The sequence below is a fragment of the Leopardus geoffroyi genome, chromosome A1, assembly GCF_018350155.1.
Source record: "Leopardus geoffroyi isolate Oge1 chromosome A1, O.geoffroyi_Oge1_pat1.0, whole genome shotgun sequence".
NCBI classification, from domain to species: domain Eukaryota; kingdom Metazoa; phylum Chordata; class Mammalia; order Carnivora; family Felidae; genus Leopardus; species Leopardus geoffroyi.
The window spans coordinates 127647333-127673449 of NC_059326.1; the positions used below are offsets into that span (position 1 = coordinate 127647333).

The 26117-nt window shown below is 37.8% G+C and overlaps 1 protein-coding gene across 8 annotated transcripts in view; it reads right to left on the reverse strand.

The window, feature by feature from the left end:
* Window positions 1-26117, reverse strand: part of PDE4D (phosphodiesterase 4D) — a 1416267-nt gene that overhangs the window by 702673 nt on the left and 687477 nt on the right. The window contains exon 1 of one of the 8 annotated variants that reach the window (XM_045493951.1): window positions 19429-20088. The exons of the other annotated variants lie outside the window; for them this stretch is intronic. Within the exon in view, the coding sequence (XP_045349907.1) occupies window positions 19429-19694 (266 nt within the window). The 5' untranslated portion in view covers window positions 19695-20088. Of the gene's footprint in view, window positions 1-19428; window positions 20089-26117 lie in introns of those variants that run through there. 8 annotated transcript variants of the gene reach the window in all.

A 26117-nucleotide genomic window follows, 5' to 3' on the forward strand; every position in this document is an offset into this window, starting at 1 on the left:
TGAAAAGACATTACTTCAGGGGAAACTGCTGAGGTGAAACAACCTAACACTGCCACAATTCTTGATGTAGTTGATCTCAAACTCATAAAACAAATCTGCAATTGCACAAGTTGAGATGCATGTACTTAAGTCACAAAGGCTCCTTGGTGATCAAAAAAACCCTACTAAATATGAAACTCCCTAAAATATATCACTTTGGAAGGTGAAAGCTGTAACATTCAGGGTGCCCTCTAAGTTACTGGATCTGAGAGGGAGTAAAGCAGAGGAAAAAAAAAAAAGGGCCCAGAAAACTCCAATCACTGCCTGTGAATACTGAACACATTTCCTAGAATAGCTGGCCAATTTCTGTAAGACATCATACCCTCAGAAAAACAAACAAATAGCCAACTATATCCTGGGCTAAATGTTAGATGTGTCAGAAAATTAATTTCAAAGCATAAGTCATGACTGTCTCACCAAACAGCTTCTGTTGAGGAAAGAGATTAAGTGAATGGAATGTTGCACCTTTTCCTCATTCTTACTGTGATTACAGCTTTAAAATGTGTATTTAGTGCGAGCATGGTTCCTAGTGAAAATATTCAGGACATGGCAGGGGAGAAGAGTTTTAACTGAGTAGGTTAGCAGATTTTTTCTCAAAAGGCCTTGAGGATCGGCAATACCCTGGATAAATGACTAGGATTAGAATCTGGCGATGAGTTTTGTAGACTCAGAAATTGAAATCTCTCAGCACATGAGAGGAAACCCTCCTCTCAGAAGCAAGCCCATATTGTACAGGCTCATGGAACTCCTGAACAGAATCCAAATGCCAATCGATTTCTTTTCATTGAGCACTACAATTATTGCTCAGATTAAAATGCTCAACTATGGAGCATCTGGGTGGCTCAGTTGGTTAAGCATCTGACTTTGGCTCAGCTCATAATCTCACAGTTTGTGAGTTCAAGCCCCACATTGGCTGTCTGCTGTCAGCACAGAGTCTGCTTCAGATACTCTGTCTCCCTCTCTCTCTGGCCCTGCCCCCTCCTCTCTCTCTCAAAAAATAAATAAATCAATAAACATTTTTGTAAAAAGAGAAAAAAATTAAATGCTCAACCATCTGACCCTTTATCACTAGAAAGTCCTGTGTAACAATGAAAACTATAATCAGAAGATTACTTTGTGAACATGGAACCATAACAAAATATATAGATACATACGTGATCAATCAGATAAATTTAAGAGGTTATTAATAAGATCATTAACACAGTGCAATGTTTAATGTCATTCTGCTAACCAATCATTCCTCTCTTTTCGACAATGTTTGAAGAAGCTGGGCCAACTGCTTCTTTGTGATTGCCTTTTATGCCCACTCAAATTCTGACCAATCCTCCCATCTGATAGCCCTGCAAACTCATCTGTGTAAAGTGTTGCATCTTGGCTCTGTTAACTATAGATTTCATGTGTTAATTCACAGGGTAGAGATCATATATCTTTATTTCCACATACTTTCTTTCCCTCTGTACCATATGCAAACAGCATAGAACACTTTGGAGTTAACTGTGACAATAATATGAATTCTAGACAAAACACAGCAGATGAAACAACATGGCAGAACATTTTTTTAATATTCCTATTTTGTAGCCCACAACTTTTAATCACTTTTCAAGGTCAAACTTTATTATTGGTAGGCATGACAGTAACCAGTAGCTACAACAAGAAGCTGATGACCTTAACTTCACAGGTGGCCCCTGGTATAAAGCTTGACTTTGATGTGTCTAAACAAGCATAAATATAGAATTTATGATGAGGTCTATTAGGATAGTAAAATCTTCTGAGAGGAAGCTGTCTAGAGCTGCCCTGCTTAAAAGACTTAAAAGCAGGCAGATCAAAGCATGTGTCATTGAAAATGCTTTTGGTTGTCATGAGAAAAGGGGTAAAATTGCAAACCCATTCAGTTGTATCCATTACTATAATGACTTAGAATAGACTAGGATGACAAAAATGAAGGGTGAGTAGTATAGGATCATAATAATAGTAATCACAGGTCATATGCCACTGATACTGAATTTTTCTTTTGTACAACAAAGGCAGTTTTGTATTTTTTTTTCTGAATAGCTATGGTAACAGGTTTTGTTTCTGAGTGCCTGGTTTCCTGTCTATAGAGCCATGCATCTGAGTAACATGCCTATCCCAAACATTCATTAGGATATTGAAGATGAGTCAAAAAGAAAGATGGACAAATGCCAAACGGTTTTGTTCTAATAGAAAAGGTGTTTATCCACTGAATTGCCAAACTGAATTTTGGGCAGGCAATAAGCAACGTTGTTACCTCATATCACATGTCATCAGCTCTAGCATATCATGCTTTAACGAATAAAGGATTAGGATTATGTACATAGAAAGGGAAGAGACTAGAAATGCCTACATATCCAGCATGCTGAGAAAGAAAGTCTGGAATAGAGGTATTTTCTTCAGAATAAGCAATTCTTTAGAAGTGAATGACATATGATTTCTGGCAGCAGTGGTGGGGGGAAGTCTTGAGTAATGCTGACTATAATTCTGTGCTCTGAGGAGCATTCAATTGACACTATATTTCTTACAATGCTTCCCTTAAAATACAGACCACTTCAAATTGATGCCATGCCTCTTTTAAATAGGCCACCCTGTATATTCTGAATGAACTTTTTTCCAGTAAAGAACTGTGTTGATGCAAATCTACGTTGGCAAGAGCGTCATCAGAGTCAGCTGGGAGTGACAGGCATGTTCAAGCCAATTCTGGATGGTGTGTTGAAATATGCTTCCCAGGCTACAAGAGCAAATGCACAAAAGCATGCCCACGTCTTCACGGGGGTGACGTGCGGATCAGCAGAGCCATGGCTCTGTCAGAACATAAAACACATACCAGGAGCATTTCTTGAAGAGAAGCCAACAAATCAATCCCAGCAAGAGCAACATAATCCTTACAGGTTAAAAGGTGCCAGGGCTCGCCCTTTCCCTTAGGGCAAGAAAAAAAAAAGTTTGTACATGTTGCTTTGCAGGGCACACTCCTAAGACATAAAAGATCGTATTTCTTGGTAACAGCCAGCTAGCTCACATAATATAAATTTGCAAGCAAGCAACACAAACCAACAATTCAAACGTCAAAGAGAAAGCTCTGTTCTACCCATTTCATATTTGTTTTGTTTACACGGAGGATCATGAAACCATTCCTACATAAATGTTAAAATGTGGCTTAGTCCTGCTTTTAGAAATATTTTATGCCTATGCAGAAAACCCATGTATTTAATAAAAGCAGTATCATTGCAATGACATGTATGAAACACTGTGGCAAGCATGCAAATTTTTTCAGAAATTATTTCAGTTCTTCAATACCTAGTTATAATATCATGCTTAAGAATAGGATTTTGAGGGGCACCTGCGTGGCTCAGTCAGTTAATCACCTATCTCTTGATTTTGACTCAGGTAATGATCTCACCGTCATGAGTCAGAGCCCTGTGTTGGGCTCCATGCTCTGAGTGGGGCCTGCTTGGGAGTCTTTTCCTCCCTCTCTTTCTGCTCCTTCCCGTGCTTGTGCACATGTGCCCACTCTCTCACTCGCTCTCTCGCGCTGTCTCTCTCTCTCTCAAAAATAAATAATAAGCATTAAAAAAGAAGGATAATATTTTTTTATTCCCATCCATAAAAAAACGGTAATTTCAATTTGGCAATCTGCCCCAGGGCCATACATCTGCAAACTAGCAACTTCCCACTTGCCTCTATGCATCTTCTCTCACCTCTCTCATCCCTAGAGCACAAGTGTATGGTTAGAGGTAGAAGCAGCATGGCATTTCTAGACAAAAAGTTGCAGTGAAGACTGTCAGGTAGACCTGGCCAGCCTGGTGTCCACTCCCTCCCCCCTCCATCTCTCTAAAAGCACTACAGGTGAGTTAGAGAGCCTGAGAGAATTTTAAAAACAGACACAAGAGAACGGACATCCCAGCTGATGAGCTGTGCTTTTCTAACTGTAGGCCTCTGATGAGATCCTTGTCTTTGACTCACAATCATCAGGACAAAGGACCCCAAGACTGCCAGGATACTGCTCATCACCCACCTCTCATCCTCAGATGGTTCTGTAAATCCCCTCATTTGACTTAAATCACCCAGCCCTCCCCCAAATCCAAACCCTCCACTGTAACTTCTAGTGCTTCTCATCTGTCATCAGTACAATCTCTCATATTCTCAACCTCTTGTCTGTCTCCTGCACCTTCTTGTGCTAACAGGACTGGCTGCCCATTGAGGATACGGCTTTACTTCTGCCCTCTGAGTGGTATCTAATTTCCCTTCCACATTTGTGTAACACTTCCCCTAAAGGAGAATAAGTGTCTTTCATGCTCTTCTCTGCTATTTTCAGAAAGTACTGTGACCATTTTTTATGATTTACTATGCACCACCATTATACCTCACCTGCATTACTGCAATAGTTTCCCTCTTTTTACCTGTTCCCCACATCCATATTTTCTACACAGGAATCTAACGATTCTTCCAAAACTTAAAACAGATTGTGCCCTTCTTAGTCAGACACTTGCATCGTTAACCCTCTTCTCTTTGATATGTCACCATGAAAACTCCCCCCAAATTCCCAAATCCTTTACTACAGCCTCAAAACACTACATGATCTCGCTCCCTTCTATGTCTCTGACCTCATTCTCTAGAATGTCCCCCTGCCTCAAACACACCAGTCACATCCTCCCTCAGGGCTTTTGCACTTCTCATTTCTTCTGCCTGAAATGGTCTTCTCCTGGATAATCACATAATCACCTCCCTCCAATCTCTACTCAAATGTCACCTTATAGAGAGTCCTCCCCAAAAAGCTTATACAAAACTCTATTCTCTTACCCTGCTTTATTCTTCTTTAATGTATTGTCATTCTCTGACCCACTGAAGTATTTATTTGTATGCTGTCTTCCCCCCCACTAGACTATTGCTCTAAGGGAGCAGAACTCTTTTTTGTTGTTGTTGTTCAGTGCTTTATCTCCAGAAGAGTGACAGATAGTATAGACACTTAGAAATCATTTTTAAATAAATAAAAGGATAGCAGGATATTTAGCTCCTGACTTTTACCCTGGTGAACCAGTCTTGAAAGAGAGAAAATGCCTTCAGAGAAAGATGGTTTTCTGTGTGGAGACCATTAGAACTGCTAAATATGTTCTAAGTATTACATTTTTTTTTGTAATGTATTGAAAAGGCAGGCACAGTCTCACATAAATAATGTCTCTGTTCTATGCATTAGAACACAAGTGCCCCCAGTGGAATTGACACATCTGATTTGAATGGAAACACAATTGTGTATTCTGCTATTTCAGTAGGACTATCTTAGAAGGAGTAGGATATTAACTAACAGAAAGGTAATATAGATTGGTCTAATTGGACTGAATCTCATATTCCAACTAGTGAGAGTGTTCAATGCACACACTTGAAGGTTAGCAAGCTTAGCATGGGATAATAACTCAAAATGTCACTTCCTTTCATTTGGAGTGAAGCTGTTAAGAAAGATAAAATTCATTGTTTCATTTAAGCATATAAATCACTCATGTGTGTGTGCATACACGTGTGCAAGAGACAGAGACAGAGAAAGAAGGAAAAAGATATACACACACACACACACACACACACACAGAAGAGAGAGAGAGAGAGAGAGAGAGAGAGAGAGAAAGAATCTCTGTGTGTGACACACACACACACAGAAAGAGAGAGAGAGACACTTAGTTGACCTTCAAAACCTGATTCCAGCTAACCTGTATGGTCTACCTTCTCTAGAGATACTCTGAACTGTACTCAAACTCACCTGACCCCCAAATACTCCCTGTAGATATTCAGTTGTTGCTTTGGTGCAAAGAATTAACCTCCTGCCACTTCCTCTCCTTCCATACTTCACTCCATTTCCCTCTCTACTCAGATCCTCCATGCTTTTTGTCCATATCAAATTCCCTTCTAGGCCCCATTTTTCTTTTTTAAAAATATGATAATTGGGGCGCCTGGGTGGCGCAGTCGGTTAAGCGTCCGACTTCAGCCAGGTCACGATCTCGCGGTCCGTGAGTTCGAGCCCCGCATCAGGCTCTGGGCTGATGGCTCAGAGCCTGGAGCCTGTTTCCGATTCTGTGTCTCCCTCTCTCTCTGCCCCTCCCCCGTTCATGCTCTGTCTCTCTCTGTCCCAAAAATAAATAAACGTTGAAAAAAAAATTAAAAAAAAATATGATAATTAAAACTACACCTAATTAGGTAGTAGTGAATATTAAATAAGGCAGCCTAACTAAATGCTCAGGCCCTTCTTTATGACTACGCCATCTCATACTCCATCTCAAATCTTGAGGGAGTCCCATTTCCAGAAACAACCTCTGCCTCTTGTAAACACCCTCCACTCTTTGTAATTATGGCTGCTATTTTAAAGTTCTTAAGTAATCACATTCCATGCCCTATCAGATTGCAATCCTTGAGAGCAAAGACAAAGCCCTAAGAGCATCCTATAAAATGATTTGCATGAGGTAGACACAGTATGTGAGGTGATTAAACTTCTAGATTTTAAGAGATTCAGACTACCCAAAGTGTCCCACCCATACTATTTTCACATTATGCTTGATTAGCACTCAACTCTTTCCGAAGATCCTTTCATTAAGTTTATCATTTGAACTTCTAAATAATTCTATGAATCATATATGAATTAGTAATAGTTCTATTTTACAGATGAACTTAATGGTGGTCTGTGGAAAGTAAATGATACACCTAAGAACTCACAGTAAGTGGGGAGGAAAGTTGGAGCAGGCAGTACATTTCTAGACCTCTTTCTGCATCACAAGACTGTACTACACACTAGGGACACAACAGTGAGTAACGTAGAACTCATTTCTCCCTTCACAAAGCTCACCCTCTAGATCAGTGGTTCTTAACTAGGCATAATTTGCACCCTCCCAAACTGGGGAATATTTGGCAATGTTTGGGAACATTTTGGATTTTCATAACAGGGTGGGATTACTGACATCTCCTGGGTGGTTTTAGGGATGTTCCCAACATTCTATACTACACAGGACAGCCCCATGACAAAGCATTATTTGGACCCAATTGTCAGCATTGCCAAGGTTGAGAAGTTCTGCTCAAGATTCAGCTCCCAATTAAATGCCGTGAAGTATCCATAGCAAACAATGCCAGATAAGGTTTGTAGAGACAGGTTTGGAACTGATGATATAGACTTCAGGGCCAAGTTGAGAAGTATGAACTTTTTCTTGCAGACCAGGGATTAGCAAACTATGGCCAGTGGGCCAAATCTACCCTCCTATCATTTTTTGTAACGAGTTTTATTGAACACACCCATGCCCATTTTATGTCTTGTGCTGCTTTTGCACTATAGTGGCATAAATGAGTAGATGACACAGAGATGGCAGCCCACAAATCTTGAGACATTTACTATATGCCCCTTTACCGAAAAATGTTTGCTCACCCCCACTATAAATTGTGGAAAGCAAAAGCAGAACTTTGGGATAAGTAATGACGCAGTGTGGATAGTACATCCTCAAGGGGAAGAGACTTATGGCACAGAGACAGTTAGGATGGTTTTGAACTCACCCAAACATAAGGCTGATGCTAAAATAGGTAGTGGTAATCAGGAAAAGACAGAAAAGCAAGAAATATCAGATGAAATAATCTACAGGGTTGGGCAGAGAAAGGGCAAACCAGAAGTCAAAGATGACTGGGAAAGCAGTGGTTCCAGGGGGAAACAGTGAGCTCACTTTTTCACATTATATCTGAGGTGAAAGTAGATTTCTTAAGTGGAAATGTCCAGAGGAGACATACAGATCTTGAGACGGCCTTAAGAGCTGGATTTTGTGAAATAGAGCTAGCAATTGGAGCTGGGGCAGAAGTCAGGCTGGTGGTGCAGGGAGCATACTGAAACAAAGCCAAAGGGCTAATTATATAACCGGAGGGCACTTCAATTTAACCTGCTGGAAATGAAGACAATGAAGGAGGAAAAGAGAGAACTCACAGAAACAGGAGCTAAACCCGTGAATGAGACAGTTTCAAGGAGGGGTCAGCATCAGCATGGTAGTAATATATTGCCATTGCTGATTTTATTTTTTTAATTATTTCTTAATTAATTTATTTTATTTTTTAAATTTAAATCCAAGTTAGTTAACATGCAGTGTAATAATGCTTTTAGGAATAGAATTTAGTGAGTCAGCATTTACATATAACACCCAGTGCTCATCCCAACAAGTGCCCTCCTTAATGCTCCTTGCTCATTTAGCCCATCCCCCCACCCAGTACCCCTCCAGCAATCCTCAGTTCCCTGTATTTTAAGTCTCTTATGGTTTATCTCCCTCTCTGTTTTTATATTATCTTTGCTTCTCTTCCCTTAAGTTCATCTGTTTTATATCTTAAATTCCACGTATGAGTGAAGTCATATGATATTTGTCTTTTCTCTGACTGACTTATTTCACTTAGCATAATGCACTCTAGTTCCATCCACGTAGTTGCAAATGACAAGATTTTACTCTTTTTGATTGTTGATTAACATTCCATTGTGTGTGTGTGTGTGTGTGTGTGTGTGTGTGTGTGTACATATATGTATGTGTTGACAGTGCTGCTATAAACACTGGGGTGCCACTTCAAAACAGTAATCCTGTATCCTTTGGATAAATACCTAGTAATGCAATGCAAAGGCAATGCTGCTTTTAATTTATTTATATACGCACTTGTCCATCTGTGACGAAAACCCTCAAGATAAAGGGAAGACGATGCTCCTCCTTAATTTATAGCTGGTACACTGCTGACTACCACTGAAACTTTTATTTTTACTCCAAAGTAGATGAGTCCTCTGGAGTCTCTATAAATAATGTAAAAAGAGAAGGAGGTGACAATGAAGATGCTCCTCTAAGACAGTTTCTCAAAGGATAGTTCCAGCTGCTTACAAACGTGACTTCTGGGGCCCCAGTTCAGATCTGCTGTGGGTGCAGGGCTGACTTCACAGGGGTGACCTGAGCAGCTGTATAGGATCACATTCTCCAGCGGTCCCTGTGCTGGATTGCATGTTCTGCTGTTGCTGTCAGGAAATTCCCAATATTCTTCTGAACAAGTGTATCTGCATTTTCACTTTATACCAGGCTTTGCAAATTACAAAGCCGGTCCTATAAGAGAGTTCTAGTCTAGAATTAAATAAGTTCTCCAGAAGATTACATAGGTATAAAAAAATCATACTCCTCACTTACCTCAGCTTTCACTTATTTGCATGAAGATCCTGCACTCTTTGAAAATGTCCATGTTTGTGCTCTTGGGCTTGAAAGCTGCCATTAGAAGGTATGTACTTTCCACGGAACATATCCACGCTTCTTTCCATCTGTGTAGCTACCAACTAGGTGGTAAGTATAGGGTGGTGGTAAAACGAGGTACCAACACCTCACTTTCTGCTTGGGAGTTGGAATCACACAATCTAAATTCAGTGTGTTTACTTTCAACTAAGGGATTCGGATCTGAAGAGCCTGCAAGAACCAACGTCCTTCTTTGAACAGAAGTATCAATGGTTCGGGTACCACTAGGTCAGGATATTACAAGGTCTGGTGTTGCACACACATAGTTTTAGGCACAGGTGATGTGGTTTAGTGACTTTTTAAGTGTTGAGCTTAATAATGAGAAGGCTATTTCCTTTCCAAATCCCTTTCAATCATTCTTACTATCTTAAGGAGAAAGACTTTTACATCTCTGTAATACTTGCTACCTGTCATTTTAAAGACACAGAGAGCAGACCTCAGGCTCAGAACCTTTAGCAGGTCATAAAATCCAGCTAAATTTTAATTTGTTTCAATCATCTTCTACACACAATCAATGACACAGTTCCAATTTATAGTAATACTATAAAGCTTCTTTTTTTTAACATATGGGCCTTGAATAAAAATGTAAATCCACTAAAAAATATTAAATGCAAAACAATACAAATGATTCACAGATGGACCTTCACCTGGAAGGCAATACAGTAATAATAAGACTATTAATGACACTGCTATTGTTATTAATAAGAAGGCTTTATTAAAGAAAGCCAGGTTCCATTCAGAGGAGAGCAATAGCATTCCGCCTTGTGCGTCATCAGCCTCCAATTCATATATGGTTTAGTTATTACAACCCATAAATCACATGCTGTCCTATTTGGCACTCACTCAATAGAGAGTCATAAAAAAAAAATCACACCGCACAGAATAAAGCAAACAAATACTATAAACCTAAAGGAGGTAAACAAGAAGAAATGATAATCCAAGTATCCTTATTAGTCAGAAAGTTGCTTATTTCAACAGACCAATAAAACACTCTCACCATTTATGAACATAAATGTGAAATCAGCTACACAAGAAAATAAAAAAAAACGCCCTATTAATAATAATATACAGAGGACACCACTTTATTTTAATAAAAGCTAATTTGATCAGAGGGCTATCTCATAAGGGTAATGGAAAGGAAATTGGTTGGTTTGAAATTACCACAATGTAAAAATAAATATAGATTGAACTAGAGACAAAATATTTACATTAAAATAACATTTCTATGCTAAATATATTCAAAAAGATTTTCTATTATTCAATTTTAGTTATTCTGAAGATCTGCTTTGGAGAAGTGGTGCTTAGTTTCTGCTAGTTCAAGTTTCTCCAAATTGTCATCCTAAAAAAGGAATTCTAAAGGGTGTTGTTTTTTTTTTCAAGTCTCTCCTCAAAATCTTGACATTTCTTTTATAAGCTTAGGTCTCGCTGTATAATTTAACCACTATGAATTCTAAGAGATAAGGATTAGTCATCACAGTTTAACAAGCTAGTTATTCAGTAATTTCCTAAGAATCATAAATATATTTAAATAAGTTTATTTTCAGAAGTATAAGCATAATTTATTTTCAAAGTATACACTAAATATTATTAAAATGCATATATTTGACAACTCTGTGACACTATACAAACTGATTCATATACACATATCCTAAAGTCCAATTATACCAGTCTAGTTGTGTGCAAACCCAGAATACACACACACACACACACACACACACACACACACACAAAGTCATGGTGACAAAGTCCATACAAATGGTTAATCATTGAGTTTGAAATTTCTTTCCACTATGGCAGTCAAACACTACATCGCCAGGACTTTTAGACTGGAAGAGTATGGATCTACCCAGCTGTTCAGCATATGAGCCACGGTAATAGAAGATATGTTTCTCAATTAAACAACAAATATTTATTAAATGCATATTATACAGGTGGTACTTAGTACCTCCAATGGATACAAGATTGCTACATCTTAGGAATGAATAATTCAGCTACACAGTTCAATCACTCACATGAAATAAAAGAGAGCATAAGATTTAAAGTGCTAAATAAATGGCAATGCATTGTGCTCTCAGAGTTCAAGGGCAGCTATCACCAAATGAAGTCAGGCCATTTGGCCCTGTACACACTGCTCATGAAAACCCAAAGTCAAGCCACTAATCCCATGTTTTCATTTATTTTCTTTCATTAGACCTTACATTTTTAAATGATATCCTGACCCAAAGAAGACAATCTCAGAAAAGTCATTTTAAAGAGGAAAGACAGCATTTATTTCTGGTCCCAGAGATAGTTCCATTCTAAAAGCACATCTTGTTAAGTCAAAGAGACTGTTCCATAACATAGGGATTTGACATGAAGGCTGGCAGATGAATAGACTGTTTTGAGGTAAGATGGGCTTTGGTCCTCCTATCCAGCTATCCGGTCATTCGCAGCCAGCCTGTGAGTCAGGCCAGCTCTGGTTACCAAGCAGTTTGCTGCTCTGTTGCTTAGTGACTTGAGCCTGCAGACCATCATTTCCAGCTGGCTCTTCTGGAACTTAACCGTAATAGATTTTTGACTTGATCTTTCTCTTTACAACTCAAGCCTTTCCTGACTTTGCCTCTGAATCAGTGAAAATTAAATTATTCTGATTGGTTTTGTTTTTATGTCAGTCTTATTTTAAAAACTACTCTGATTTAGAATGGTCTTTGTTAAATCTGAAGCCCTCCTTTACCAAAGACATGTATTTCTCCTATATACATTTTTATCACACAAAAAAGATGTCTACACTCATACAAGCCACATGTGTAAACAAATAAATTAAGATTCTACACCAAGAAAGAATTCTGCTCCTGCCCTTCTGTTAATTAACCACCACTCTGTAAAATCACTGAACATCCATTGTTTTAGCTTCAGTATACATTCAGGGTAGAGTAATAAATGTGAATGTGACTCTTAGCCCAAAGGGAGGTTAATGCTGAAAGAACACAGGATAGAAAGTTAGGCAGACCTTGGCTCAAGTTCTACTTCAACTCACTTCATGGCTGCTGACCTGTGTGATCTCGGTTATATAACCATTTTTATGGGCCCCAGCATCTGCATATGGAGAATACAGCTAATGATACTTCAATTCAATACTTGTTTGTTTTGAAAGGTTAGTATACATAAAGTACCTGGCATGTAGCTGGAGCTCACATTAGTGACAGCTAGTCATTAGTGACTATGTTATAATAAATCTCAGATTATAAGCTATGTTATGAACCTAAAGTTTTTATTCCAGAATGAAATCAGGTGATTCTTCTCATACCAACTCAAGATCTCATTTTGACGTAAGTACTTTCTATGAAACAGAGAGCTTTTATGTCCTAAAATTGAAGATGAAATGTTTTTTTCTATTTCATATGTACAGAAGAGACTGATATATTAAAAAGGTATATAATTGAAGATGCAATAAAAGAAAAAATTAATTAGAATTTTATTATTATCTATAGATTTCCATATTCCCTACCCAAAATCATGGCTTCCATATTGTGTCCTAGAGGGAATACCACCAACAATTTCATTCTGAAGGCTCTGCAGCCTTTTATGAGTCACAGAATTATTAAAAAATTCTGTCCCTATTTCTACCCACGTGGCGTCTATCTCACTCACTTATACCACCAAGTTGGAACTTGTTTCTAATTACTTATCTTAAATATACTATAGTTTGTTATCACTTTGTAAATTTAATTAGTCAATTTTTGACTTGTAAATATCAAATGTCTTTATAACCATATGACTTATAAATAGAGAGTCTACAATTCAAAAAGGTTGAGTAACTAAGGTCAAATATAAGTGGCCAGAGAAGCTAGATATACCCGTCTTCAACTATACTAAAGTGATCATAGTTTTAGAAACATGATTTTTTCAGAAGCAAATCCACTTAAAAAAAAAACAGTGACATAATTTTGCTACACTGGTAATAATAAAACTTCTTCCTGAAACTGCTACTTGAAGAATAATTCTGGTAGCTTCCTGTCTAAGAAAAAAAAAAAAGTGCTGAAGCTCATTTAATTATTTAACCTCACAGGAGGAACTTATTATTTATAAGGATATGTATATAAAGAATAACCTTGAAAATTAAAACCATGATTTAAAAATAATTTTAATGAACTCTAAGATTATTTTTTTCTCTTCTTCTTCAACATTTCTGCCAAGTTTCTAAGAAAGACTATGTTTTTTTTTTTCTTAGAAGTATTTTTACCATTAGTAGAAATGGCTTCAGCTGGTGTTGATACACTTCATGTCTTTTCTTTAACATAAATGTCAAAGGTCACAGGAAGCACATATGTGTAATAAACCACCAGGTCATTTCAATTTTTTTTTCACTTTTCCTCAGCAACCATTTGTCACCTTTTTATCTTTTTAATTTCTTAAATACTGCAAGGCAATTGATAAGTTCTTTAAGAGGAATATCTTCCTGGAGTCTTAGGGTTTTTAAGAAAGGCTAATTATACCTTTTAAAAGCTACAGACACCCTTAACTTGCAGTGCCCCCAAGATTTCCGCTGAAGACACAAAGCCAATTACACCAGGGACACAGCTAAAGACTCAGCCAACTGGCCCCACCCAACATGCCTGTAGTACTTCCTGTTGTGATTCCCAGATAATTTCCCCAGAAACTTCCTTCCCGCCTCCTGGTATCACACAACACCCACAGTCCACCTCTGGAGTTCCTAGCTCCTGGGAGAACACCAGTAATGCCTGTCTCTTGGGTATCCTTACTGCAAGGGACAGAGAAAAGACAACCTTAAAGTTGCATCGGCAAATGTAGGAGAACTGGGACAAGGGAGAGAGTTCTCAAATAGAATCACTAAATACTGGCTTTGAAAACCTACTCGTGTGTGTGTGTGTGTGTGTGTGTGTGTGTGTGTGCACGTGCACACGTGTGCACTACAAACTCTCAAAATGGCTGGATTTCTGCTTTATAGATAATAAAGGGCTTCTTCTCCCTTCTGTAACTTGAAGAAAATTTACAATATATTTGTCTCTTAACAACCATAAAAACAAGCACAGTTGCTGAAGAAATTATGACTCAAGAGAGCAAATATTTACTTTTAAACATGCGCAATTTTATATCTAATGCCAGTGCTGGGTAAAGAGAAATTTATAGTAAACCAAAAATATGTCCAAAAGCACTTATCTAGCTCCCTAAAAATCTTCAAGATTTCCTAAAAGTCTCCTGGAAGTTGCCTTTCAAATACACCTACAAAAGTCATTTTGTTGTTTAAGGTTGTTATTAACTGCTTCTTCTACCTTTGGATGTTGTAATAAAAAACACACATGCATACACAGAAATTACAAAGAGAAGAAATTTGAATATTACCTAGATGCTATCTTAACCAAAGAAATCCTAATTCATAATTTCACTTACACACACTCTAGAACAATTTTCTTCATTCACAATGTAAATTAAAATGAAAACCTGAAAAACAAAGGTTTACCTGCCTGTTTGATTTTCCTGAAATAAATTTACACTAGAAATTATGTTTTCTTCACCAGAGATCACACTGACCTTCGAGTTCCTGCTGACATCAGAGGGAATCCCCTACTGAGATAAAAGCAGAGTGTCCTGTCTATAATCACTAGGCTACAAAGTACTAGACATTAAGTAAAAATGATAAAACAGAGTGGTAAAAAGCACATACACAAAGCATTCTAGTTTAACACACAGCACCAGACCAAAACAAAAACAAAAACAAAAACAAACCCATTCAATAAATATTAGCTAGTGACGTAATTACGAATAAGCGCTGAAGGAAAAGCGGAAGTAAGATGTGCCATAGATTGTGAAGAAGCAGCAGATCGTTTCCAGTTGGGGGAACAGGAGGAAGCTCTGAGGAGCAGAGGGATGTGAAAAACATGTGTAACGGGAGTAGGCAAAGAAGAGGCACTAAGTCCTATGGTTCATCTCCCCTTTAGTCAGAGTCATGAAAACAGTCATTTAGTCTCCTTTTCCACAGTCATGAAACTGACACACACCTATCATTCTTCTGAATTCTTGGTCTCTTTGCATATGTTCTCTTTAGTCCAATCCATTCACAAACAAATGACAGGATAATCATCTAAAAATTAAATATAATCCTAAAGATCCAGGAAGATCAAGGCTGGAATAATGGGCATATAGTGCCTAATAAGGAAAGTATTTGCTTATAATGATACTCAGCATCTATCCCTGTACAACACATTCTAATCTACACATAACTGTACTTAATAAAATCACAACAGAGCCTGCTTCAAATTTTGTGTCTTCCTCTGTCTTGAAAATAAACATTAAATCAAAAAAATAATAAATAAAACCACAATACCAAATAGATACTATTACTATTATCAGAAAATTGGATAATAGGGAAATTGAAGCATATGTCAAGTAACTTGTTCAAAAACATGCAACTAGTAAATGGGAAGTCAGAATTTAAATTCAAGTAGTCTGGCTTCTGCTTAGGTGCTCTCCATAGGAGTCACACAGCACCTGAAGTATTGTGTCAACTCAGGAGGCTACTTGTGAAAATCTAAATGAATTCTGGATAAGAATAACCAGGCTCAACCTGGTAAGTACAGCGCAAAAAGGTGAAATAGCTTAGGATGTTTAGTTAAGAAAAGAGAAGAATTTGTTTAAGAAAACAAGACAGGCTAACACTGAAAATACTGATTTCTGGGTATACAAGGAAGAGCTGAACAAGGTCCTAGGTCTCTAGTAGGTCATTCCAAGCCTCTTATCTTAAGGGCTACATTATGGAAGAGAAGAGAGAGTCAAGCTGGGGGATTTTCAAAGCAGATTCTGGACCCAAGCATGACAATTACAGGGAAGGAGTTTTCAGCTGTTTATTAGCAAGAACTTCCCAATCAACAGACTTGACAAAAAACAGAATTTCTCTGTATGACTCTCATCCAGGAAGTGTGAAGAGATGTTAAAGGACTGGTCATCATAGATATTATTCCATGAATTCAACTATGGTATAAAAGGTAAAGGGTAAAGCCATAATGTTCTGTGATTGAGACAGGCCAGCTGTTCACTCGGTCTGTTTCACCTTATTCCTGGAAACAGAGCTGAGATAGATTTCCCATCCTCCTTTGCAGTTACATGTGGTCATTGAGCTGAGTTCTAACCAAGGAACATTAGTATAAGTGGCATGTGTACTTCTAGGCCTGCCTCATAAAAACTGACACATGCCATCTTCCATGTTCTTTTCTCCCTGATTCCACTGATAACCTTACAAATCATGTGTCACAATAGTGCAACTGCAAGGTGGTAGGATTTCAAGACCCTGAAATGCCCCAGGGTTAGCATCCCTCCCCACAGAAGCAGGAGCAGAAATAACCATTTATAGTGTCAATCCACTAAGATTTGGAGAATATGTTGTAGAACATGTTTACCTTAACTAAAACAGAGGCCATCCAATTGGATTTATTTTTTCAACTACAGTGCAAATTACTTGAAACAAAGGAATAGCTCTTATGCAGTTTTTTCATCAGTACATACAAATTAAACACTTCAGGTTCAGTAGGAATTAAAATTAAAAATATTGTAAGGACGGGAATAACAGGCACAGTTACCAACATTCTTAGGTGAACCCATAATGTGTGTATTTAAGTAGCTGATCAGCTCATTTAGGAGGAGCAGAGGATTAGAGTGTGGTGGTGATAGGAGCAGTTTAGGTAGCAAAAAATGTACATACATATATATATCAGAACAGTTTGAAATCATTTTTTTTTAAATTCTGCATTGTGCTTAGTCCAATTCATGAAAGCACAGGTGGATGACATTTGTTAGAAGATGTCTGTGGATATTATGAAAGTCTTGGGGATCACTGAACCAACATGGAGGATGTGAGGTGTTCTTTCCAACTCCCTTACTGGATGCTTTTAGTCCACAAGAGATACTGTTTCCTCCTGAGTTACTGAGAAGTGACAGTGTGATTTTTATTTTGCATTTTCATTGCTCTTTTGATGCCTCCATGCTCTGACTGAGACCTGATACACCAAAATGAAATATTGGCAGAAAGTTGTGCTCTTGGAGTTTCCCCAAACAGCACCAGAAAAGGAAGTGCCAGAAATTTCAGAAGAAAGCCTGTTTTCATGAGATTTCCTGCCTTCCTTACATCTCAACATGTCTAAAGAGCTCAGATAACCTTCAGATGAACTCTAGGTTGCTTCACTCAGTTGGAAATCAAGCTGAGCTGAGGCTTACTCATTCAACAATGGGTACAATTTAGGAACTATAATTTTAAGAAAGTATCTCAACCAAAAGCGACACTGGATACCAAAATCCTGGGCCTCACCCTTTATGAACGGGAGCCCGGCTTCCTGTTCTGGCACCCTGCTCCGGCCTCTCTACGAATTCAAGCAGCTTTGCTGCTCTAGTCTCAAGCCATTTCTCTGTCTCAGAGCATCTCCCAGTGCGTAGCTATGTCCTTCACTCACCACTTATCTCTGACAATTTTTTTTCAACATTTTATTCAGAGAAAAGTCATTTTTCCATAATTTCTTTTTCAAGATTAAAAAATATACGGTTTTTCTTACCCCTCATATTAGCACTGTATCTGATTGAACTTAGAAATGCCATATGTTAAAATCCTAGAGGAAACAAGAACACTTCTCCAGTGAGAGACCTAGCTATTTGAAATCAAAATTCTGAGGTTGGACATTTCTTTGGGCAGGATATGTATTTCCTTTATCATCTACTTCCATCTATGATATTAATGGGGCATGGCCATGTTGCTAGTTTAGATTTTCATTCTCTCTACTTCTCACTGCTCCTTTCCTAGAAGTCTTGCTTGTGGTTTTTGTTTGATTTGGGTTTCCATTCCTGGCATGCTCTTTGGTTTTCTATGGAAAAACTGTATAAAAATCATTCTGTTTCTCAACTAACAGGTTCATTTTTCTTGTTATAGCTATTTTCTTTATCACAATTAATATTCATTTTACCAAAATGTTCAGTGAGTGTACAGAACCTACTACTACCTAAAATAAGCCAAATGTGCATCACAGACAACCCCCTACTCTAATCATAGCTAAGGATTGCCTCTTCTCGTGTAAAACACCATAATAAGCTTACACAGTGGTATATTTTAATATTTGGTTTTACAAGAGCAGGAAAATATCAAGAATCATCAAAAAAACTAGAAGAAAAATATGCATAAAACAAACCCACCCATTTATAAAGAAGATTACAATATTCATGAAGAAAATAAAAATATTGACAAAACATTCAAAGAATCCAAATTCAAAGAACACAACAATATATACCAAGTAGCAACCTGCAATTTTCTGCCCAGAATTCCTAAACCCTTTCTTCTTTCCTTTGGCAAGACACGTTTGAGATTGTAAGTACATTAAAGTCAGTAGCAAAGGATGGGTTTTAGGGGACACACCATTACACACACACACACACACACACACACACACTACACATATATATGTATATGTATATATGTGTGTATACATACATATATATGTACACATATATACATATATGTGTGTATATGTATACACATATACATATATGTGTGTATATGTATACACATATACATATATGTGTGTATATGTATACACATATACATATATGTGTGTATATGTATACACACATATACATATGTGTGTGTGTGTGTGTGTGTATATATATATATATATATATATATATATATATATATATATATATATATATTCCACTGGGGATTATGCAGAAAGGAGAGCTAACTAACTATGATTTTCCTCCTCTCCTTTCTGGTCCTTTCCTTCCTAGGTTTGTTGCAGGACCTGGCAGGGATATTAGCTTATGAAATCAAAGAAACGCCACCACATCCGTATGGGAGTAAAACTGCATTCTTATTTGACATCTGGAATCCAATTTTCTTGTAGGAACTTGCAATAGGAATTGAACTTCCAGAACCACCCACCTCAAAGATTCCCAATCTCAAGGATTCCTGCCTTAACTGGGACAGCTGTGGGATTTGTTGGTAAGGTAGAGCGCTTCTGATAAATCCCAGGTGAGGAACGATGAGAGTTCTCCCTCACCACCCCCTGAAGGGAAAGGCGGGAGGTGCAAAAATCACCCAGGGGGAACCGCCACCAATTCCGGTCATCCGTGCAAACCTTACCACGTATGTGCCACCGTGAAACGCCGCTGTTTGGGGATGTTGCTACTGAGAAGCATCCTCCGCAGAAGCCTGGGGGAATTTCTCGGAGAGATCACTGGAGAGACCTTGGGAGAAACGGATTTCCTTGCTGTCTTGGACTTCTCGTGCTGCAACAGGTTTTCGCGCAAGGATTTCACAAGATCCTCGTTCAGCCAGGGGTTTGGACAATGCGGATTATCCACTTCAGGTACTGTTAAGGTGTCCGGGCTTGTCGTCTGCTGAGCCATTTTTCCCGGTCAAGTTTGTACAGTTGGCAACAATCCAGGGCAACGTGGTTCCCTGGCCTCTTTCCAGTGACTGCCTCGCTCACAAGTCCGGGGAAATGTCCAGGGAAGCGGATTGGATCCAGCTGCTGTTAGATCATTCGGTCGCCTGCCTCAGTCTCTCCGTGGAGATGGGGCTGGGTGTAGAGGAGGCGAGCGCACTCCTCAGCGGAAGCCTGTTAAACGTCACCCCTCCTCTGCGGATCCCCTGCCAAAGATCACTGACGAGCTCGCAGGGCAGGGGAATATGGAGGGAAGCCACTGCGTTAGCACGGCTTTGTCAGCGCTACAAAGCAGCCTGTTAAACTATTGGAACTAATGCGCCGCAGCTGCTCCAGTGACTTCTGCTTATGTACATAAAAAGTCCTGGGGGGAGGGCTTAACCATCAGATGCCTGCTGTTCGGTTGTTTGGCTAGTCTTTCCATTTGCTTATTCCTGAATCCAAAGGAAAGAAAAACTTTGAACTTGACCTTCCTCTCCCGCAAGGGCTATTTATCTGCCTTCAGCCCATGTTCGTAAAAGAAAATTGCTAGTCCTTTGCTTTTTATAAGGGAAGAATAAACAAGCACTAGCTAGATAAGGAGGAATATTTCCCTGCTTGCTAAATACAATCTGGTGCACCTTAGAAGACAAATCCCAAGGGAATAAAATGGACTCTTTCTCCAATTTGAAACTAAAACAAAAGGTTTCAAAATACCACATATGGAACACATTTCAGCTTGCTGTTGTGTTGTACAACCTTGCTAATTGTGGCCCTTTCAAAGCATGGAACAACAGTATTTACATCCAAGAATGGTATTTGTTGTCTCTTTGGATTTAAACTGATGACCTTCCAGAGGGACACATTGTTTTCATAAGAGTAGCTAAAACTGATTTTCAAGTTTCCATCACTACTTACGGTATACAAAAATTTATGTAGTCAACTACATAGGAATAAAATAAATCTAGCTTTACCTAGTTATTTCCTTAATTTTCTTTCAGTCTAAGATTTTCTTTTGTGATCAACATAGCTTCAACAAACTTACTCAAAGGAGGTTTAAAATTAAGAAAGAAGAAGAAATTATTTCTTGCCTATTTAATTTGTTACTGGAAAAAAAATAAAAATGTTACCACAATTCAAGCAAGTAACCAAGTAATAAAACCTGTTAAATCCCATTATATGGACATTGGAAGTGCAAATATTAAACTGGATTGGCAGAGAACCCAAACCTCTGCATAGAGATGTGCCAGTAGTCTAGCAATGCTACAGACAGTTCAGGATTCAAAGCAAATCACTTTTCTCAGGACCTAAGAATATTTTTTCTTATTTTAAAAACACAATGATTGGGGCGCCTGGGTGGCGCAGTCGGATAAGCGTCCGACTTCAGCCAGGTCACGATCTCGCGGTCCGTGAGTTCGAGCCCCGTGTTGGGCTCTGGGCGATGGCTCAGAGCCTAGAGCCTGTTTCCAATTCTGTGTCTCCCTCTCTCTCTGCCCCTCCCCCGTTCATGCTCTCTCTCTGTCCCAAAAATAAATAAACGTTGAAAAAAAAAAAAAAATTTTTAAAAACACAATGATTTAAGAAGGAGTTAGGAAATACATCCAGATAAAATGGAGAATGGAGAACTTAATTGTTTTTGTTTGGTTTTTGATTTTTGGTTTCTATGATTACTAATAGGTCAATTTTTAAAGTTTCTCCTACCTTCCCTCCCTAGTTATTCCATCTTAAATTTAAATTCCTTGCCTTTAAAATGTTACAGGAAAGGATACTTAGGTTCTGTTTACAGAAACACAGGGCCACCACGTGGTATACCTATAACAATTTAATGAGCCATACATTCGTTCCATGACTTAATCAGAAAATCTGTATGCAAATATCCAATTTTTAAAAATCGGGGTATGATTGTTCTTAAAGAATTTTCACCAGTACTAAAGATTTCATCTCTACTCAAATGGCAGACTGGTGGCATGCTTCCTCAGTTTAAACAAACTAAAGATTTCCATTTCTCCATATCTTTCAGCACTATGTATACATATATGGATATATGTATAAATATGTATGTGTATATATAATAAGATACTATATAATATGCATGGCATATATATTATATGGTATATGTAAGTGGTATATATATATATATATATATATATATATAATATCATAATATAATACTACCAAAGGAGTAGCCAATTTATGTAAAGTATGTGGAAGGACTGACCATTGCATGAGGAGTTGTGCAAAACAGGTATGCAGTGCTCTCCCTCAAAGAGCTCATAAGTTAATGGATAGGACTGGTCAATAGTCAGGAGAAGACACCAGAATACATAAATACCGATAGTATCTAGGTGCAGAAAAATGCAATGAAAAAGGTATGCATAAGTGATGAGGGAATGCTGAGGTGGAGTAAAGCCTGAAGCCGGAAGGATCAAAAATTGATGGAAAGGAAGGCAAAAGAGAACTGCCTTACAGGTAAGAAACTAGAATGTGCAAATAGCCATAAAGAAGAAATAAGCAAGACTATTTGAGGAGAAAAAAAAAAAAAAGCCCAGTAGTCAGTAGATGTAAAACCTATTCAAGTTTGTAGAATAAAAAATTAAGATAACTGGATAAAGTGAGGGGAAAAAAAAGAGCAGGCAGCAAACTGAAATTCCCCCTCCCTCTCCAACAGTAGAAAAATTTCCCACTATCTGAAGGCTTAGTTCCATTCATCAAACCTTTGTGGGTATTTATTTTGTGCTAGGCACGATATGAAGTGCTCTGCGATATTTCAAGATTAGCTAGATTCTGTCCACACTGTCTGGGAGTTCATACTCTAGTAGATAAACTGCAAAAAAATTCACATGACAAAGTATAGCTCAAGTACCTAGATGAGAGCCTCGAAGCTGAGGATACTTAATGTCTGATTTTAAGTACAGAAAAGTGATTCTCAATTACCAAATAAAGTAATCAATATGTCTAAGAATAATATAGGCCATAAAATGGGAAATTCATTGAATTCAGGAGATTCTAGGCTTCAGAATGTTCTTGCTTTCGGTAACCTTCACTTAAGAGAAACAAATTATTTACAAGCTAGTCGTCTCATAAATGGCGTGTCATGCGGATGCTCAGAGATTAGGCACTTTGTCGATGATAATAACTAAGCTAAAATGGAAGATATAATAATTTCCTATAAAAAATTTCATTGAGGGTTTTGGATAAACATGGACTAAAACTGAAGACATTCTGCAAATCTCCCATTGCTTTGGTGCATGTTAAAGGACTCCAGTGTAAACGCAGAATTGGCTGCTTGTTTACAGGTTCCCATTTCCTATCATTATTTGTTCAATAACCTAACATCTACAATTACCCTCCTAAATCCCTCAAAAAACATATGGTACTCATGATGCCTTTTGAAAATAAAATTGGGGCGCCTGGGTGGCGCAGTCAGTTAAGCGTCCGACTTCAGCCAGATCACGATCTCACGGTCCGTGAGTTCGAGCCCCGCGTCGGGCTCTGGGCTGAGGGCTCAGAGCCTGGAGCCTGTTTCCGATTCTGTGTCTCCCTCTCTCTCTGCCCCTCCCCCGTTCATGCTCTGTCTCTCTCTGTCCCAAAAATAAATAAACGTTGAAAAAAAAAAATTTTTTTTTAAATAAAAAAAATAATAAAAAAAAAAAAGAAAAGAAAATTAATTTTGTTTTCAGAATTCTTTGCCATTCCCCCCTTCAGAAAACTTAGAAAACCCTACAGTGTTTCAAAATCACGCTTGAAAATCACTGCCTTAGGAAGTACAAATTGGAAAGTTCTGAAGATAACCAAAGGTGGGTGATGTTTGGATAAACTGGCAATTTTCTTTATAATAATGCAGAGGGTCAAGGAAACTCTTCCAACAGGAATGCTATACAGCTTGCCTTTTTTTTTCTTTTTAACAAAATGTCTTTCAAATTAGCTGCCAGAAACTTTTCTGAAAAACACAGTACTGCAAATGACAGCCAAATAAGGCCTCAGGTTTTAACAAGTGGAAATTTGAAAGTGGGCGAAATGTTTTGATAAAGTTACCCACGCCTAGAACAGCAGATAACATCTCTTAATTTCATAAAGATTTTCCAAAATACCTTTTTGTGAATTTTCAAAATTTGTTTTTTTAGATTATTCAGATTTCTTGATAACATTCACTTAACTAATTATTCACAGGCAGCAAAACAAATAAGAAACAAGATGTGTACGGGCTCTGGAACAAGGTTTGAAAAATGTGCCCCTGTGTAGGTAAGATACACGTAAGGCTGGATTTCCCACAACTGAAAGGGAGCTGTGCTGCAGCTTATTCAAAAGGATGGATAAAGTAAAATGATTTACACATGACTACAGAATGCAACATATGCTTCTCCCAACTATACACTTTTATTTTATTCTGTTTTATTTTTGAGAAAGGGAAAGTGTGACTGGGGGAGGGGCAGTGAGAGAGAGGGAGAGAGAGAATCCCAAGCAGGTTCCTCACTGTCAGTGCGGGAAGCCGATGCAGGGTTTGAACTCGGGAACCCTGAGATCATGACCTGAGCCAAAATTGGATGCGTAACCAACCCAGCCACCCAGGCATGCCCCCACCACAAGAAGCTTGTTTTGACCCCCAGCTATGATACTGTTTTACTTTGTGGCTCAGTTCCTCATCTGTGAAATTGAATAATAGTAACAGCTATTGCATAAGAATCCTGCAAAAATTAAATATGTTAATACCCATGATATAAACTGTTGAGAAGACTGCCTGGTATAGAGTCAACACCCAATAAAAGATGCCTACCACAAGCGGATACAAGGAACTTACAGAAATTTATACATGGTGGATATCAACTATGTGCCAGGTATCTTGCATTTCATTTCATTTAATTCCTGCAATAACTCTTAGGCTATTATTTCATTACCACTATTTTACTGATGAGGGCATAAGGAGGTTAAATAACTTGCCCAAAGTCATATATTTCAACAGTGCAGAACTGAGATTTCTTTGTCTATGGAGTGCTGGGGCCTCTTATTTAAACTCTGTACCAAATCACCCCAATAAAGAAAGCCGATCCAGTATTTAAAATTGATGACAGATATTTTTATAAAACATAGTAAAAATCTTAGTGTGCTGAGCTCCTGGTCCAGTTAACACTGATTTCTGCCCTTGGCTCCACTCAGGACATAACCGTGGCAACCAGTGAAGCCTGCCAAGTCACGAAATTCTTACAAAGGCACGGTATTCTAGGAAGGGCAACTTGAGGGGGAATTCCTGAGTGTTTTTTCATCTATATGTCTGTACTCCTTTGATACAAAGGAGCTTTTATTAAACTCCATGGTAGTTTTCCATTTTGCAAAATACTATATTCTTAAATTATTTCACTTTAAACTTTCATTGTGATTATTTTTCATTTAGGATTTATATCATTATAAACTCTGATGATAAAATTATATCATCCTTATACTGAAAAGTGCATCTGGACATGGCGGAACAGGGTTTTTCAAATCATCATCATCATCACTAAAATTTTATTACTCTTGGGCTGATTAGCAGAGATCAAAAACAATAAAATACCTACTTGAGAACGGGAGATACAGACAACCCCTCTAACAAAGAGAAGGAATGATAAATATCAAACTAATAATAGAAACAGTGCCTCAAGGGTTTAGAGGAGTAACATATATATCTCGACCATGTAACTTGAAGAAGCAACAGAAGATGAATTTGACATTGAAAGAAGGTACCTATGGAAGAATAATTTTAAGATAGTTTGGAGGAGGTAGATTATCATGAGGAGGCAAGAAATGTTGGATTTTAGACTGTTTCCTATGGAAAAATTAGTAAAATTTCTTTGGGATATAAGTAAATAATAGAGATATCTACCTAAGATTAATTTGGTGGCAGAGTGTACTATAATTTGGAGGAATTTTGAAGGCTGTTTAGTTTAATAGTTGCACCTCAATATGAATTTGTGTAGAAATGGAAAGAAAGGGGCTAATGACCCAATATTTGTAAGGAACATTCAAGTCAATAGGGAAGTCAAAAAGAGATCAGATATTTCTTAACATAATCAATTATATTTTCCATCTAACTAAGTATGGTTCATCTAATTAATCATCAAAAGTCTGTGAATGTAAAAAGAGTATCTAGGGTTTATTGAACACAATATATATACATATATATATATATGTATATATATATGTATATATATATGTATATATATATATATCTGTCTTGATTTATATGAGAGCTATATTTTAAACATACAATGTGTTGGTCCCAGCTCAATTTAATAAAAAAAGATTAATTTTTTTCCTAGATTAAATGTTAAGTGTGCTTTTTCCCTCTAGACCAAAACTCAATGTTAGAGATACCTCTAATGAAATAGTAAGTCAGTATTTCATTTAAAAGAAAAAATATTTTATAGGACAC